An 18,085-nucleotide genomic window follows, 5' to 3' on the forward strand; every position below is an offset into this window, starting at 1 on the left:
CAAATTAGACACATAATTGTGTCTATCAAATACCCCCAAACTTATTATTTGCTAGTCCTCGAGCAAATTTATTCTAGAGAAAAAAAAATTCAAACTCACTAGGTGGCCCTAGTGACCGAGTTATAGTCTCGGGAGGGTTTACCAGAGGTGTACCCACAAAACCTTTACTCCAGACCCTAGATATCTACGCAGAACTTTGGAAGGCACTAAAGAATCTCCTTGGTTGGCATACTTATTGACTACAGGAGGAAGTACCCTGATGCGAAATTCCAATTGTTGTACACGAGTTTGCACTCAAGCATAATAAAATTCATATAAAGTGACAGAGCTCTACTCAGATAGTTTCTGTACATCATAACCGGAGTCAACAAATCACATGAAAAGATTAAGAAGATGGATAAAGAGAAAAAATCGATGGTTTAAAGTGAACGATGTTTCCCATATCTGTCTGAAGGCCTCTGCCAAGATGAACCTATCCTAATGGACTGAGATACCGGTCTGACTAATATCAACACAACTGGCATATATAAGGGGACCAGTGGTCGATAAACCTAACTCTAGGTCAACACAACTGGCATATACAAGGGCACCAGTGGTCGACTTTATTGAATTTATTCTGGTTGGTCTGATGGTCTGGTCTCTTTTTTTTGGTATCTCAATCACCCTATTTCACCCTAGCAAAGGTAACAACTTGAATCGTGTGCCCCACTAAATCACTTAAAAAATAAAAATAGAAGGATTAGGATTCAACGAGATATGGCGAAACTACCATGTTTTTTTTTTTAATTCTAACACCTGAGCTCTGTGCTTTTATGAATAGACTCTTTAGATGTTTCCATCTAATCAGATTGGTTCCTCAACTCCTACAACCAAGATGTTTCCATCCACTTAGATAGGTTAGTGTTATCCTTAATAGGCATAAATTTCTAGGCTCTGGAGTTTATTTATACTGCAACTAAAAAGTTTCTCTCATACCCCCAAACTTAAATCTAACATTGTCCTCAATGTTCTAAAGATAAAATTAAAAGCATGAACAAGGAGAAATTGTTACCACTTGAAGCAAAAGAGTTAAGGAAAGATATTACCGTGTTGCATGAGCATGGGTTACCTCCCAAGAAGTGCTAAGTTTAAAGTCTTCAGCCAGACATCAGAAGGAATTAGTCACCTCATAAAGTCATATAGAAGTAGTCGGAATAACTGTGGGTCATCTGGATCAAAAAGTATTACCCACAAGAAGAGGAAACTGCAACATACCAAAAAGATACCGAACATACCCTTGTTTAAGACAACTACATCTTGTTCTAGCTCAGATTCAGGTTCTATAACTGGGTCTAGATAACAGGTTTTCATCGGTTGGATTTCCTCAAAGCTAAGATCCGGTTCAGGTATTAGAGTCCGGAAAAACTCAACTAAGAACTTAGAAGCACATAACAACAACCTGAATAATTGGGGATCCTCTAAGTCAATTAGATTTGACTTACACAGCTGACCACAATGAAAGAGGTGGTCTTCCTTAAGAAAATGTGTCGACCCTAATATCCTAAAGTGATTAGGTTTAGTCTCAAAACTTAATAACCGACACATCTTAAAATCAAAAGTTCCCACAATTGGAAGAAAAGTTTTTGGTGGGAAAACAAAGTCAATCTTGGTATCATAGCCTGGGTTAACCACATCAACCAGATGATGGGTTTCTAACAACTGAGCTTCTCTATGGACATCATTAGGTTCGGGAAAATGTGTATGAAGATAATCTTGTAAGATGGTTGAGGCACAAATGTCAAGTCCTACAGGAGGGAACTTCCTAAGAGTTAAAGCACATGAAGAATGATAATCAGCCCAAAACTTAGAGTTTTTTGTGTCTCTAGAAAGACTAGTCACAACTTCCCTAATTTCTAGGTCATTATATTCCCGAAAATGGTCAATTTATTCTTCTAAGTCTGGTTCATCCTCACTCATCTCTACGAGTTTATGGTCTTCTAAGATTAGTGTTTCTCAATTGCTAGACTCTAAAACAATATTCTCAGCGTAAACTCTTTCCTCTAAACCATCATCACAATCATATAAAGGACTATCAGATAAAGTTTCATATAAAGGCTCATTAACTAAGGTGTTAATCATGGTTACTTCCTTAGATTCACTGATAGGCACATCAAATAATGGATTATCCAACATACTGCAGGCTAAAGGATCATGAACTACATCGTCTAAAACGGTGGTATCTCTAGTCAAATCCTCATCCTTTTGAATAGGTGAATAATTATTAAAATTATTTGGATTTGTACTAGAAACAACACTATCATTATAAAGCTCAATCGGAGTAACAAATTCCTGATCACTATGCCTACATATTTCATGTTCTTCATCAATACTATCCTCATCATAATCATCACTATAATAACATGAAAATGATCGAACCTTATCAAAACAAGTAGTGTTACCAATTCTAACCTCGTCATCTTGATTATGTGAATAAAAACTACCCTTATTTTCGAGGGTGGTATTGGGAAAACTACACTGGAAATTAAGACTATCCTGAGCAACTTTTTCCACAATCCTATTTGTATTCTCAGTAAATTGCTTGAGGGTCTCTTTTAGAGATAACTTAGTTGACCGCTCTACGGACTCTTCAGGGAGAAGAATATTATAAGTATCTTTCATAAATAACTTTCGTGCTGACTCATTGAAACTCTTGAGAGAAATAGAAGGATTGTTTTGCTCGTATGACCTGTGGGTATGTGGATAGTAATTGGGCTCAAAATGGTATGCACCATAACCTTCAAAAGTTTCGCATTCCCAATCACTATTCACACTATGGTCATAAAAAGGATAATGTCTAAGATGCTCAGTCGGATACTCATTGTATTGGCTATTATAATACCAGTTCGACATCCTAACTGCAAGGGAATTCTAAACAAACATGAAGAAGGCTGACTCGACCACAACAAGCCTATTTTATCTAGCAAACAAAAAGCATGATGGCTCCACTTAGATTGTTTCTAGACCAGCTTCTATTCCTTCGAAAGGGAATTCGTTACAATTTAAGTAAACCCCTCTGGAATCAATCCGAGTCAAAGTAAGTTGAATAGAGGCGAGGGAAGCTGCGTGAAGCTTTGATACCCAAGGCCTCACCGGATTACAAGGCGGCGCAGTCACGCATTCAACTCACAGAAACCATCGTGAACTTCGAAGTATGCTTAAAAGAGTAACCAATATTTCTCGAATGACTTTCCTATTAAGCTCGTTACCCTATCGGTCTCGTTCTAGTCAAAATTTTAGGCGTAGGTTACGTGTTCCTAAGGGGGAAAGAATGAAACGGTGATGAAATCCGAGTCCTTATCTTGATTTGGCCAGGCCTTGCCCTTTACTAGAAAATTAAATCTGATTTCAGGTCCTCAACATATAGGCATACAAAATCATCCAGTAAATCCGCTGACAAGGGATTCGCGGGTGTTTAGAATTCTTACCTCCCGTTCCAGACAGGGGATGAACCGTTGAAGTCGACTCGGGCCACCGACTCCAATGTCAGTGTACGAACCCGAGGGGTCGAGACGATATCGTAATCGTCGTCCTTCTCTGCACACAGTTTATATTTAAAACTACCCTTCCGTAGGGTTTAAAAAAAAATAAAAATGTCCAATGTCCAAAAATAAAATTTTACAAAAATAAAATAAAATAAAAATTATTTACAAAATCTTCTTCTTCAGTCCTTTTGGATTTCTCTTTTCTTTCCTTTTTGGGATTTGCCTTTCTTTTCAGCACTTCTCTTTTTCTTTAGCTTAGCTCCAAATCTGAAAGCAAACAAAAGTACCAAAACGCGTAAAAAGAACAAATAAAATAAAACCTAAAAACAAATCTATAAACAAATCCGCGTCGGCGGCGCCAAAAATTGATGTGGTTTTTCAATGGTGTTGTAGTAAGAAGATTCGTTCACTCAGATTTGTTGAGAATTTGTTGTAAGACTTAATAAAGAAAATAAGGAAAAATATATATACAAATTATGTCACAAGATGAAGAGACGTTGAGACACGGGATTCCACTACTTTTCATATTGTTGTGGTTCAGTCATTAACTCTAGAAAATATAGCTCAAACAAAAGAACTTGTGACTCTAGTTCTTTTCCAAAAATAGATTTCGTTAAATATTATTTGTGAGTTAAAAGCATGACGCATCTAAAGTATTTTAGAACTAAGCATGCGACATCTAACAAAATAACAAATAATTAACAGAAATCATAAAGCAATTAAATCTATGCAAAAAGTCAATAAAAGAATTAATTCATTTACCACAATTATGAAAAGTTTCTTCCCCCGTTGTCCCAGTGATAGGGTTTAGCTCATCATGTTGTTGGAAACACACTCGAAATTCATTATTATTTCTCAAAAATGGTTTACAAATGATGAAAAGGGAGAAATATAATGAAAACCGGGTTTGTAACAGTTATATGTGTTACAAAGGAGAACGACCCACAGTATGTGTCACTGATACTGTAGAAAATAAGTCTACCTCTGATGTACGACCCTCGGCCGTGAGTCGCAAACGCTGTATAAAAACGACTGTCCTTGCTGGTACGTTCTTCGTGTTCTTCAGTATTTTTCTGCTACTGTTGCAGATTTCTCTGCAGCTTGATTTTTCGACTCTGTGGTGCTCTATTCTATCCCCTGACTCTCCCTCCTCTCTCATAACCCTCAGCACCCTTTTGTATACTCTCCAGAATCAAAAATACTCGCCTATAACTCCGAATAATCTTCATTACTCGATAATATTCTTCACTTCCAGTCACGGGATTTCTTCCCTTTTTACAGCTTCTCACGCATCTGTATCCATCCAACATACTCTTAACAGACTCATACACGTCATAGAATAGGATATACATGCTCTGACCTCGTGCAATCTTTCCAAGAATAAAGAAAATCCCGAGAATAACTCATGGGGATATATGATGCTCTGTTTTCTTCCAATCGGTGATACAACCGTACTTTGACGAGTCTAAGAGGATTACCACCCCTGTTTGCGGTTAACAGGCCCAAACCAAGCAAAAACTTCGATTGAATTTCACCAGAAACTTTCCAAACCAAATCCAGAATATTTTTCCCGTGAACACGCAACTCTGTTTCCTTCTCGCCGATTATCTGGTCCAACTGGATTGATTTTGAATATCACACCACGTTTGTTAAGCCCATATGAACAAATCCAATCAAATTCATCCGTTTAGTCTCACTGAAACGAGCTCAAATCGTAACCCTAATTTCGGCAGCTGAAGGTTGGTTTTTCCCGCCGGTTTTCATAATTCAAATGAAGAAGAAAGGGTATCCCCCTAAACAAATTGGGGGTGCGACTAGCAGGTGCCCAACTGAGGTGCCCCTTAGTATTTGAGGTTCCCCTTAACCAAAATGAGAGTCCGCATAGCACGTGTCCTTCGGGTGCCAAAATCAACTTTTCGATCCGAATTTTCCAAAAATGTGTATTTCCCAAAAATGCCTACAAATACATAAAATAACAAAATTAGTACAGAATCGAGTACCAACAATATGAAACATTGAGGACAAATTAGACACATAAATGCATCTATCACTTGGAGAGAATAAATAACACACAGTCAGAGCAATTCTTCAATCGTAACGATATCTCTTAGCTTTTCTCATATGTATATCATGGATGTTTCTACATCCATGAGTAGCTAAACGCATATTGATTGAGGATGAATTCTAAGTTGTAAACAAGATTTGAGCTATTATATTAATCTACTTTGAAGTTGTTCATATGATTACCGTTTGTTTATACTATTAAGAATTTTTATGATTGATTGAAAAATTGTTTAGGTGGCCAACAAAATTGATCTGTTGATTTAATATATTGCTAGTATTGAGTCAGGAGATAAGTAATCATCCAATAACTCGTACACAAGTAGAGAACACAAAACCTTATAGAGGGATTTTGTGGAGCGACTGTGTGTATAAACAACACTAGAAAGTGGACCTTGAGCTAAGAGTCTAACTATTAGGGTCAGCCTATAAATTCACAAAAGCTAAAGCATTCGACCAAATTACACCTTGAGTGAGCTACTACTAGGTGGTTTGGACTAATAGAATTTGGTATTGGATAGATTCCGTACTCAGTGATAAAAGGAATTTAGGGAACAACACTGATCTAGCTGTTATCCCACGGTTGGCGATAATCTATGAGTAACGACGAGTAGGAACCTATAATAACTCATTGACGGTTTATAAACGAACAAGGATTCCTCGATCATATATCTCTCTATTGATTAAAATTCAACTTTATTTGCTTTGATTATTTATTTGTTTAAAATCTAAAACAAAACCCCCCTTTGTGACACTTCGAGAACTAAAACTCACTGCTCTTTGTGGGAACGATCTTTACTTCCATTATGTTACCAGTTAATTGTGTAGAAATAAGATTATTAATTTGATTGCACTTACGACAGCCATCAATAAGAAACAACTTGGACAGTATCAAAAACTAATATCCAAGTGTCAATCAATTCAATCAACAACCCAAAGTCCGGATTCAAGAACTGATTGAACTTATGCACAACCTGTGATATTTCAATTATACAGAAAATATAATGCGGAAAAGAAATAACACAGACACCAGAATTTGTTTAACGAGGAAACCGCAAATGTAGAAAAATCCCGGGTCCTAGTCCAGATTTGAACACCTCACTGTGTTAAGCCGCTACAGAGACTAGCCTACTACAAGTTAACTTCAGACTGGAATGTAGTTGAACCCTAACCAATCTCACACTGATCAAGGTACAATTGTGCTCCTTAGGTCTCTTAATCCCAGCAGGACTCTACGCATATCTCACCCACAACTAAAAGTTGCTACGACCCAAAGTCGAAGACTTGATAAACAAATCTGTCTCACACGGAAAAGTATATTGAAATAGATAAATTTGTCTCCCATAAAAATACCTACGATTGTTTTTTTCCGTCTTTTGATAAATCAAGGTGCACAGGAACCAATTGATATACCGGACTTATATTCCCGAAGAACATCCTAGTAATATCAATCACCTCACAATAATCTTAATCGTATGGAAGCGAAACAAGATATTGTGGAATCACAAACGATGAGACGAAGATGTTTGTGACTTCTTTTTATCTTACCTATCGGAGATAAATCTCAAGCAAATCTTAGAGAATATAGTACTCAATCACAATAGTATAAAGTAAGATCAGAACATGCAACTACAGAGAAAATAGTTGGGTTTGGCTTCACAATCCAGTGAAGTTTTCAAGTCGTTAACCTATGAGGGTTTTACGAAAACCCTAGGTTAAAGGAGAATAGACTCTAGTCGCAACTAGTATCACACATGAGGTGTGGGGATTAGGTTTCCCAGTTTCTAGAGTTCTCCCTTATATAGTCTTTAAATCAGGGTTTGATAGCTTTGGAACAAAGCAATCAATATTCACCTTTAGATGAATACCTGGTTAGATTCAAACTAATATCTTTCAACCGTTAGATCGAACTTAGCTTGTTACACACAAATGAAATGTACCTTCATTTAGATATAGGTAACCGTACCTAAACGTGTACATAGCTCAACAATAGTTAACCGAAGTTAGCCATATGAACACTTTCATATCAACCTTATTTATATTAACCACAACTAGTTCAAATGACTCAAATGAAACTAGTTATAAAGTTGTTCAATTGTTTATATTTTCATAGAAGTATACAAGACACAATTGAAGCAAAATCGGTTTGATTCACTCGAATCAATTCATGAACATTATAGCCACGGTTTGCAAAATATTACATTCCTTATTATATAAATGTATTGGTTCATGATACAACCGATTCTAGAACATAACCCACTCAAGTATGCAAACGGGTATGTATACCTAAGTAGTCGTACTTGGACTGTGTTCGGCAGTATGCAAACGGGTACACATACTGTCGTATACTTCCAAACTTCAGTTGAAACCAGTACGCGTATATGTACGCATATTCTAGTACCCGGACTTCAACTGACCTCACCAGTACGCGTACAAGTACGCATACTCTAGCTCACGGACTTTACCTGACCAACCAGTTTGCATAAGGGTATGCATAGTAAGTTCCGGTCTTGGATCAACACATAATGCAAGTACACATACTGTGCTTATAATCCAATCATGGTTAAGTGTTCTAAACTCCCATTTTAATCATTGAAACACTCTTAGAAGACGACAATAGCTGTCTCACACAAACTATTAGCTTCAAAGCAATTTTCAAGTGATTGAATGATCAATACGAAACATTCTGAGTCTACATCAAATGACTGTCTCACACAAATCATGTAAGATGTTACCAGGCGATTTTCACATGATCATCTTTTGACTTTCGTCAAGAATATAAGATGAACTTGGTTAAAGCAAAAGCTTACCAATACATATTTCGAGAAATATATAAGCGAGTTAAACTCAACTCGAAATATCAAATGTGTAGAAAATGAAGTCTATATAGCTATACGACTTTTGTCTCAAATATAAGATAGAGTAGAAATAGACTTTTGAGTGATAGATGAGTTTCAGTCTCCACATACCTTTTGTTGATGAAGTTCCACAAGATCCCCTTAGTAGTTCTTCCTCTTCAATTGATGAACGCCACGAAGTCTAAAGCTCAACTACACATTTTATCCTAGTCCAAGACATAGCTATAAGTAGACTAGAAATCAAGACTTGTAGTTTTGATCACTAAAATTGACAAACAAGCTTGAGATATCAACGCTTGCGAGTATAACCGAGCAGTGCTCTAACACCTTGCTTATACGTAATGTTATACAAGACATATGTGTTTTCTTATGAATAATTAGGTGGTAACATTTCTTACGAGTTTATGATATTTATTTGATGCTGAGAATAAAATGAGAGAATAATTATAAGGTCATCAGGACGTCGATATAATTCATGGTTTCCATATTTTGTACTATTTATATTTGTTCTAGTTATCTGAATTCTATTTTTTGGTGTATTCCCCATTCGAATGGAACAAGCATCCCCAAACAACTGGAACTTCTACCAACGTAGGCGCGGTAGAGACAAGTTAATGTGGAAGATAACGAAGTTAACTCTAATTCAAACATAGGAGAAAGTGGAAAGAAAAGAAAAAAGGTTGACGCAACATAAGCCAAAAGTGAGCTGCTGGCAGAAAAAGTGTGTTAAATTGTTAATTCAATGGAAAGTCATCTTCAATAAAAGAAAATTGTCTTAGAAAACAATGATGGAGCTGAACTTAGGGAACCTTTGGAGGATTTGAGAGCTTATGTATCACGTTGGATGACTATTTAAAGATTAGTCTTAGAACATCTAGGATGAATGGGTGGCAGAAGTTATTTGTGAGCTTGAAAAGCAATGAACATCGTGTTGATTTTGCTGAAAAACTTCTAGGAAAACGTTCAAAAACTGTAATGAGAGATGCATTTGTTAGCTTATGTGAATCTTGAGCGAGTAGGGGTTGCAAAACAATGGATGAAAAACCATTATTATTTCTCAAGTACTAAGCCAAGATTTAATATGTTATTTGAATGTTGTAGGTTAAACTTTTGAATGATGAACAAATTAATATTGAATTGATTTGTCGATTTGCTCTAAAGTTTGTAACTCAGGCTGAGAGCCTCTAAGTCATGTTCTCTTAATTCACTCTAAATTTTGTAACTGGAATTGAGACATCTGATTGGGTTGTACCATGTTGAAAGGTTACATTTATAATAATTATTTATGTTTTTATTTATTTTTTTATCTTTTGAAGTTGAAAGATAATAATGGGTGAAACTTCTAGCAGTCTGTCCTATATACTAGTCTAGGTATACCACTTAATGACTTAAACCAAAATTTTTAATTTAATTTTCATTTTGTTTTGTGCTGTTTTTGGTAGTAAGCCTTTATATGGAGTACCAAATTAATACACCATGACCAATAACCACGTGACTAATTAATGTCCTAGTTGCGTCTTTTAAATATAAATGATGTTAAATACGCTTTTAGGTTTTTGTTAAATATGAATGGACTTTATTTAAACATTGCGCAAAGGTCTTAGGTTCTCGTTTTTTTTTATTACTTTTGATATTGCGAATGCCTATATCTGTCTGTGTAGTATGTTGGTGTTTTATATTCTTGGGACTAATTTTCAGAATTGTTAACTTTTACGGTAACCTGAGGTTGAGACTGAATCCTGTTTAGTACTTAAACAATTTAAGAAAACTAGCCGTGTAAGCCCAAAATATAAGAAGTTAATTTCGTCCGGTAGGGTTTTCACTGATGATGTTTTAAATGGAAATCCTAGGAATATGTACCATCTCTTGAGAATGACGAAGGATCCTTTCACCATGTCGTGTAACGAATGTTGTCCTAAAGGGTTGTTGAGGGATTGTAAATATGTAGACATAGTTGGAAAAAAAATGACGATGTTTGTGTATATTATGAGCATAATTGTATGAACCAGAATGTTTTGCATCATTTCCAACATTCGGGCGAGACGGTTAGTAAAGTTTTTTCATGAAGTGTTAGATGCTATGAAAAGATGGTTCGCTGAAATTCTAGTTCCTCTTGCAAATATATTTGAGAAACCAACTATTACTGAAAGGCATAAACGTCTTAGAGAATTTGTTTTTAGAGGAGTCATTGGTGCTTTAGATGGTACTTTAATTAGTGCAAGCATTCTAGTGGACAAACAGACACCTTATTGTGGAAAGGGATATGAGAATATATGCAAAATGTGTTGGCTATATGTGATTGGGACACCTATTTCATGTATGTGGTGGTTGGATAGGAAGGGCCAACGCATGATTCTAGAGTGATGAACGAGGCAGTTCGAGATCCATCATTCAATTTTCCGTTACCTCCTCCTGGTATGACCTATACAGCTTTAATATTCTTTTTCTGTGTTCATGTTAGCTTATGCGAAGTTATTTGTGAGCTTGAAAATCTGTAATGTTGTCAACTAATATTAGCCTTCATTCTCACCTTTACTTATTCTTTCACACATGTGTATTTTAGAAAGTCATTCTAGTTTGTGAATATGTGCAGTAGTTGTTGACACATTGTTATTACATCTCAGTAGTAGTTCAATAGTGCCTATCATTTCCACAAAAGTCGCATGTTTATTGCTTGCACCCAAGTCTTATAAGTTAAATTTCTGCAGCAATATTTTCTTTTCTATGTGAGTCATTTCATTATATATTTTGTTGAATTTGAGCAGACAAATATTATCTGTGTGATGCTGCATAGTCTCACACAAGGGGCATTATGTGTCTGTATCGGAACGTAAGGTATTGGCTAGGTAATTACCGGAGAGTTCATTCAACATCAAAAGAAGAAAAGTTTAATCAACCGATTGAAGAATGTGATCGAGAGAGCATTTAGGGCATTGAAAGTACGTTTCCAGTCTTAAGTAAAATGCCCTATTACTCATTTGAGATACAAAGAGATATAGTCATTGCCTGCATGTTGTTGTTTTTTTTATAAAAGGAAATTTCATAAAACTAACTGAAAGAAATTACATTGTTTCCATTACAAAGAACACTTGACCACTTTTCCTTTCTAGACTTATATCCCAACATCTAGAGTCAACATGCATATCTGCATGTTTGTTAAGGAATTTAGCTAGATTATCCGCTAAACTATTGCAGGATCTCCAAATATATACAAAAGAAGAACTAGCAAGAAATTTTCTGAACTCTAAAGCTTGGAGCAGAATAGCTTTCGAAGTCAGTCAATACATAATTTTCTATGCCATAATGCATTAGATGATTAGTTGTTTCAACAATATGAGAACAAGGTATTTGAGATATATGAAATACAAGGGGATGAGGAAGCGGAAATGGAAGAAAGTGTTCGTCATTTGTTTGGACGACAAGAGCAAATTTTGATGAGCACTTTAGGTGATGAGATAGCTAATCTCTTTTAGATTATATTGTTTCTTTATGTTTTTGGATTTAATCTTGAAACCTATCTCGATTTTATTGTTTTGTGATGTCTAATATGTTTAATTCCATAAAAAAGAAAGGGTAAAGTGTGTGCAAGGATATTTTTGTCCCTAATAAAACTTGTCAGTTAAGTCAGATCTGACACAAAAAACAAACACATTTTCTGAGATAAATGTCACTAAGTCAGATGATTTCAGACGGATCCAGACAAATCAGACTCAGACAAACCAGTTGAGTTATGAGAAAACAAGCATGGTAAGCCAGGTTGAATCAATTTTTCCCATACTGTATACCAACTCGATCACATAGTGATAGTGTCTGTACCGACTCGCTTATGCCGGAAATGGCAACAGATTTTCTTGTTTTAATTCTCCTACCTGATTGGACTCAGGTTGCCAAGAAAACCCGCTTTTTACGGCCTCTGAGATTCAAGAATCTTTATGTACCTCAGTAACCCTAGTTCCTCACGGTATCCCACAAATCTGGACTAAGTTGCAGCCGGACACGGACCCTAAAAAGTTTATGTAAAAGCCGCCATGTGCAAACTCGGCTCACATAAGCAGCGATTAAAGCAACCACAGTCATGGGCGGGACTAAATACTATAACCCAGACTAAAAGAAGGACCAAAACCAAAAAACACTTTCACTTTACACATCTCTCTCTCAAAATAACCCCACCATTCCCAATAAAATTTACTTCCCAAAACACCCTTCCCACAAAGAAAAATTCCCTTGAAATCCCCCCAACAACCTCTTGTTTCAGTTCTTTCTACCAAACCCCCCTCCTAAAAAATTGTATTTTTCCTCAACACATTAAAACCCTATAAATTTCCCTCACATTCTCCTTTCTCCAAATAGGGTTCGCATTTTTCTTTTCCTCGCTTCCTCAATCTCACTCTAAATCTAAGATTTTTGTGAAATAAAGGAAAAGAGAAAAAAGGAACTCTAAATACAAAATCAATGGCTTTGACAAGTAGTTCTGCAGCAATCTCAACCAAATCTATCCTCCAAACCCATCATCAAAACTCACTAATCAACTCATCTAAACCAAACCCATGTTTGATCTCTCTATCTAAACAGAGATTATCATCAATCAAAGCTGTTCATGCTGCTGAACCAGCAAAAAATAATTTAGTACCACCAAAACCCACCTCCACCACAGCAACAGCAGCAGCACCTAAATTGAAGAGTGCTGAGAAATGGGCAATTGATAGTTGGACTACAAAGAAGGCATTACAATTGCCTGAATACCCAAACAAACAAGAATTAGAAGCTGTATTGAAAACTATTGAAGAGTTCCCACCAATTGTATTTGCTGGTGAAGCAAGAAGTTTAGAAGAGAAAATTGGTGATGCTGCTATGGGTAAAGCATTTTTGCTTCAAGGTGGTGATTGTGCTGAATCTTTCAAAGAATTCAACGCCAACAACATCCGTGATACTTTCAGAATTCTTCTACAAATGGGTGTTGTTCTTATGTTCGGAGGTCAAATGCCTGTCGTCAAGGTTAGATCTAATTTAGAATTTGTCAAAAAAATAAAATAAAAATGATTTCATTTTACAGAAAAAAAAAATAGATCTTGAATCAATATTGATAATTGGATTTTGAACTTTTGTTTGTTGTATATAGGTGGGAAGAATGGCAGGACAATTTGCAAAACCAAGATCGGATAATATGGAAGAGAAGGATGGAGTGAAGCTACCAAGTTACAGAGGGGATAACATAAATGGAGATACATTTGATGAGAAATCAAGAACCCCAGATCCACAAAGGATGATTAGAGCTTACTGTCAATCTGCAGCAACTTTGAATCTTCTTAGGGCTTTTGCAACTGGAGGTTATGCTGCTATGCAAAGAGTTACTCAGTGGAATCTTGATTTCACCGAGCATAGTGAACAGGGTGACAAGTATGTATACATATACTCACATTAGATTTGCCTTAATTCAGCTCAGTTCTAAATTTTTAGTTTAGCTATATTTGGTCTTAATGCGGATTACTTTTTATTGTTTTGTGAAAAAACATCTATTTTGTTCTTTAGCTTGATTTTAGAATCTACTGAAATGATCCAAAAAAAATTGTCCCTATATTTGTCGGTCCTTTTTTGTTTAGGTGTCTTCACTCTGATAATTGCTTATGACAATTACAATTGTAAACATAAAGCTATATCCAATTCACATGGTTTTATTAGAAAAATTACGTTATCTAGTTTCCGTAGTGAGATCTGAGATTAATGTGTAGATGTTGATGTTTTTTATGTTTCACCATTTGATAGGTACCGCGAACTTGCTCACCGTGTAGATGAAGCCCTAGGTTTCATGTCAGCTGCTGGACTTGGTGTTGATCACCCAATTATGACTACCACAGAGTTCTTTACATCTCATGAATGCTTGCTTTTACCTTATGAGCAAGCCTTGACTAGGGAAGATTCAACTTCCGGACTTTTCTATGATTGTTCTGCCCACATGGTTTGGGTTGGTGAACGTACTAGGCAGCTAGATGGTGCACATGTTGAGTTCCTGAAAGGAATCTCTAATCCCCTTGGTATCAAGGTATATCCAAACATATTCATCTAATTTCCTCTTTACTCTGATTGGCTTACTGTTTGAAGTTTAAAACGCTATAAATACTTGATTTGCTAGCCTAGTTTGTTTAGAGCTATTCAACAATGTTGCTAGTATTGGTTTGGTTTTAATGGCAAGTTGTCCTTGTTAAAGAAAAGATTGTTTGGTGTAATAGTGTGGTCTTCAAATTCACTGACTAATGATTCGTGTTTGAAATGCAGGTAAGTGACAAAATGGACCCTAACGAGTTAGTTAAGCTCATCGAGATCTTAAACCCAACAAACAAGCCAGGTAGAATTACAATTATCACAAGGATGGGAGCTGAGAACATGAGAGTGAAGCTCCCTCATCTGATTAGGGCAGTCCGTAGAGCCGGGCAGATTGTTACTTGGGTCAGTGACCCCATGCATGGAAACACCATCAAGGCTCCATGTGGTCTCAAAACTCGTCCATTCGATTCAATCAGGGTATACCTCTCTCTCTCTCTCAATCAATGATGCTTGCATTATTGAAACTCTTAGATCCTTCGAATTTACTTAGAGTTAGGTTTATGATTTGTAAATGAATGGACCCGTATGTGGTAGGTGATTGAGGGCACAGTGTGTAGTATCTTTACGTAGCAAAATAATTGACTTATTAAACATAGATGAGGTAGGTAGGACATACACGTAGTTAGACAAGCACGTGACACCTAATTTAGATGGAAAGTAAGGAGCTCAGTCAGTATAAATCTCCTTGGTAGGTGGTCTGCATTAGTTAGTTTGTTTGTTTAGTTAGATAGAGTCCTAGAATATTTAACTTTTAAGCTACCCCCTCTTACTTTATCTCTAAGCTTTCTTAGTTTGAGAATGGGTGAATGAGTCGATGAGTAGAAAACTTCTAGCAAACTTCTAGCAAACTTCTTCAAACTTGACATCTTAGAAGCTGACTTCATTAGGTCTGCACTTTTATTTCTATATTAGGTTGACAAAAAGGATACATTTTAAGCTCTCTCAGGTTAAAAAGTACAAACAGCTAATAAAATTGTTTTTTTCCTTTTGGCCAGGCTGAGGTACGAGCATTCTTTGATGTGCACGACCAGGAAGGAAGTCATCCAGGCGGTGTTCACTTAGAGATGACTGGACAAAACGTGACAGAATGCATTGGAGGATCTAGAACAGTGACTTTTGATGACTTAAGCTCACGTTACCACACTCATTGTGACCCTCGTCTGAATGCCTCCCAGTCGCTCGAACTTGCATTCATTATCGCTGAACGACTTAGAAAGAGAAGAATTGGATCAGAACAAGCACTTGGTGGATTCTTAGGGATGTAAAAGTAACTAAAAGCAAAAGAAATCTCTAATTAAGTGTTGTTGGTTTAATTTTTTACATGGTTCCAGTTGAACAAATGTCTTAATTTTTAATCATGGGTTTTTGTGGGTTTAAACTATGTGTATGTAATGTATACTATTAGTGAAACAAGTCATGGTTTGGGGATTTTGAAACCTTGAAATGAAGAGGGGGAGAACAAATAAAGATCTATTAATTAATTTATTTTATTTCTTCTTTTTGATAAGAAGCATTTCCGATACTTTTGTTTTGTTTCGGCAATTTCAGCTGGTTCTGAGAAATATATGTGCCTGTACCTGCAGTTTTAATTCGGAACTATCATTCGTGCACACCAGGTTGTACTTTGTACTGGATATAACTTGGCATTTTACTATATACAGGAAGGATAGCATGGCATTGCTATTTGGGACCTAACATATTGTGAATCCGAGTCGTTGGTAGGATCCGAGTCAAGGTTGGTAGAATCCTGGGATTAAATTTTTACTCCAGAGGATTGGTCGAAGTTCACAAGACAACCGAAGATGTATCGAGTAAGAGAGCATTTCATACGAGGTTTAACCTGAACTAGCCAAATTACCCTTCTTAATTTAACTCACATTTGCACTTTCCTCATAGGGAGGATATGATCCAACTTTCAAAATCCGTTCCGTCTTTACTTTGTCTATCGAGTCGCATCTTCCTTTTTATTTTTGGGTGAAGACTTTTGTTTGTTTTGTCTTGATCCCCTCTGGATATTTCAAGAAAATAAAATGTGTTAGGAAAAATATCTTTTTGATTTCAGCATGAAACACGTTGTTCCCACGAGGCCGTCAGAAATGTTGTTCATATATTTTTTCATGAAACCCTCCTTTTCACTCACGTATGTAAACCTCACTCTCACATATGCTATCCTTAGCAAGCCTGTCGAATTTCCCCTCCTTAGGACTATTTATATAGCAGCTTTATTTTGCCAAACCGTGCATAACCGCTACACACGCATGGGACAGCCATTTGTCCCATAAAGCAGTTCTGTCAACCGCCAATAACTGTGCTAACTGACCAGTTCTTCTCCAACTCGCACCAATCAACCAACACCTGTTCTTTAGCAGTTACAACTCTTCTCCCACGCTTATAAACTTCATTTATAACCGCTCCTCTTCATCACGAATCATTGACATGCTTGTGATGCTCGTAACTGACTTGCAACCGTCACTTGAGCCATATTGCACGCTTGTTGCAACATGCTGGATTCTGTCTTGCGCCAACGTTCAGCCCTCTTGGCCCTGCATACTTATCACTCTAAACTCATGCACGGACATTCCTTAACCTTCAAACATCAATGCCAGCTCCATTAGCTCACTCTAGTTGCCCATGCGTCATATCTGCTTCACTACGCCAATTAGCTTGACAACAGCAATGCAACTCTTGCATTAACGACTTGTTTGCATTATTCAAGCTTTGGCCAACCTTGAATATATGCCATAGACCAACTCTTGATCTATTCTTCACTCTTTAATCATCCTTGAGCTTGGGCCAACTCAGTTCCATGGATATGCATCGATGCCAACATCGCATGTTGCATCTGTCACTTTGGCCTCAACTTGTCATTCCCTGAATGAAGCTTCATGTGTCGTCTAATCTGCTTCATTACTTAGCCAATGTGCTTTACAGTGTAGCACTACCTTTGTGCTTCACCGTCCTGCAAGGTTATGCTATTCTCAGCACTTGACGGTCTTGTACAAAATACCGCTATTATGGCTTCGTTGCACTATTATAGCTTCGTTGCGCTATTATAGCTTTGCACTGCGCCATTACGGCTGAGAACTGACTTGGCCTGCATAATCATTATGCTTCACTTGTAGTACCGTAATAGACCTCCCCCACCTAATCCTTTCAATGTCCTCGTTGAATGTGACCCAGTATGAACACCATACTTGTCTTAACTTTGCTTCATCTTCTCTCAGAACCTTTTCTGAAAATCAGTAACTACTTTTGGCTAACCCTTTCCAATGGTCCCCTCCGATTGCATCCACATCACTTAGCTTTACTGCTTTTCCGTTGATCTCATATATTTGAGCCACTTCTCGGCGTTGTGCACTACGCTTATGCTGCTACTCAAATCATGCATCAATATCCAAATGCAAACCTGAAATTCTTTTTAGCCAATTCCTCCAAATTTGGCCTGAATTTCGCCTTGAATCATTTATGCCTAAGTGTATGCACAAAATGATTCTTCCCAACTTGATCACTACGATCATTGCCATAGTCTTTCGCCTCCCGACT

At 36.8% G+C, this 18,085-nt stretch overlaps 1 protein-coding gene across 1 annotated transcript; it reads left to right on the forward strand.

The window, feature by feature from the left end:
- The first annotated feature begins 12,763 nt into the window (after window positions 1-12,763).
- Window positions 12,764-16,064, forward strand: LOC113331749 (phospho-2-dehydro-3-deoxyheptonate aldolase 1, chloroplastic-like). Its single transcript, XM_026578391.1, has 5 exons — window positions 12,764-13,435; window positions 13,560-13,837; window positions 14,204-14,480; window positions 14,714-14,959; window positions 15,538-16,064. The coding sequence occupies exons 1-5, from the start codon at window positions 12,893-12,895 to the stop codon at window positions 15,805-15,807; spliced, it is 1,614 nt and encodes a 537-aa protein (XP_026434176.1). The 5' UTR covers window positions 12,764-12,892; the 3' UTR covers window positions 15,808-16,064.
- Window positions 16,065-18,085: the final 2,021 nt, after the last annotated feature.

The sequence above is a fragment of the Papaver somniferum genome, unplaced genomic scaffold, assembly GCF_003573695.1.
Source record: "Papaver somniferum cultivar HN1 unplaced genomic scaffold, ASM357369v1 unplaced-scaffold_128, whole genome shotgun sequence".
In the NCBI taxonomy this organism is placed as follows: Eukaryota; Viridiplantae; Streptophyta; class Magnoliopsida; order Ranunculales; family Papaveraceae; genus Papaver; species Papaver somniferum.

Bases quoted from the DNA above. Each gene is read 5' to 3' on its own strand.
- LOC113331749 (XM_026578391.1), top strand. From the start codon at position 12,893: ATGGCTTTGACAAGTAGTTCTGCAGCAATCTCAACCAAATCTATCCTC. The intron at 13,436-13,559 runs GTTAGATCTAAT...TGTTGTATATAG, and splicing joins GTCAAATGCCTGTCGTCAAG to GTGGGAAGAATGGCAGGACA. The intron at 14,481-14,713 runs GTATATCCAAAC...TTTGAAATGCAG, and splicing joins CTAATCCCCTTGGTATCAAG to GTAAGTGACAAAATGGACCC.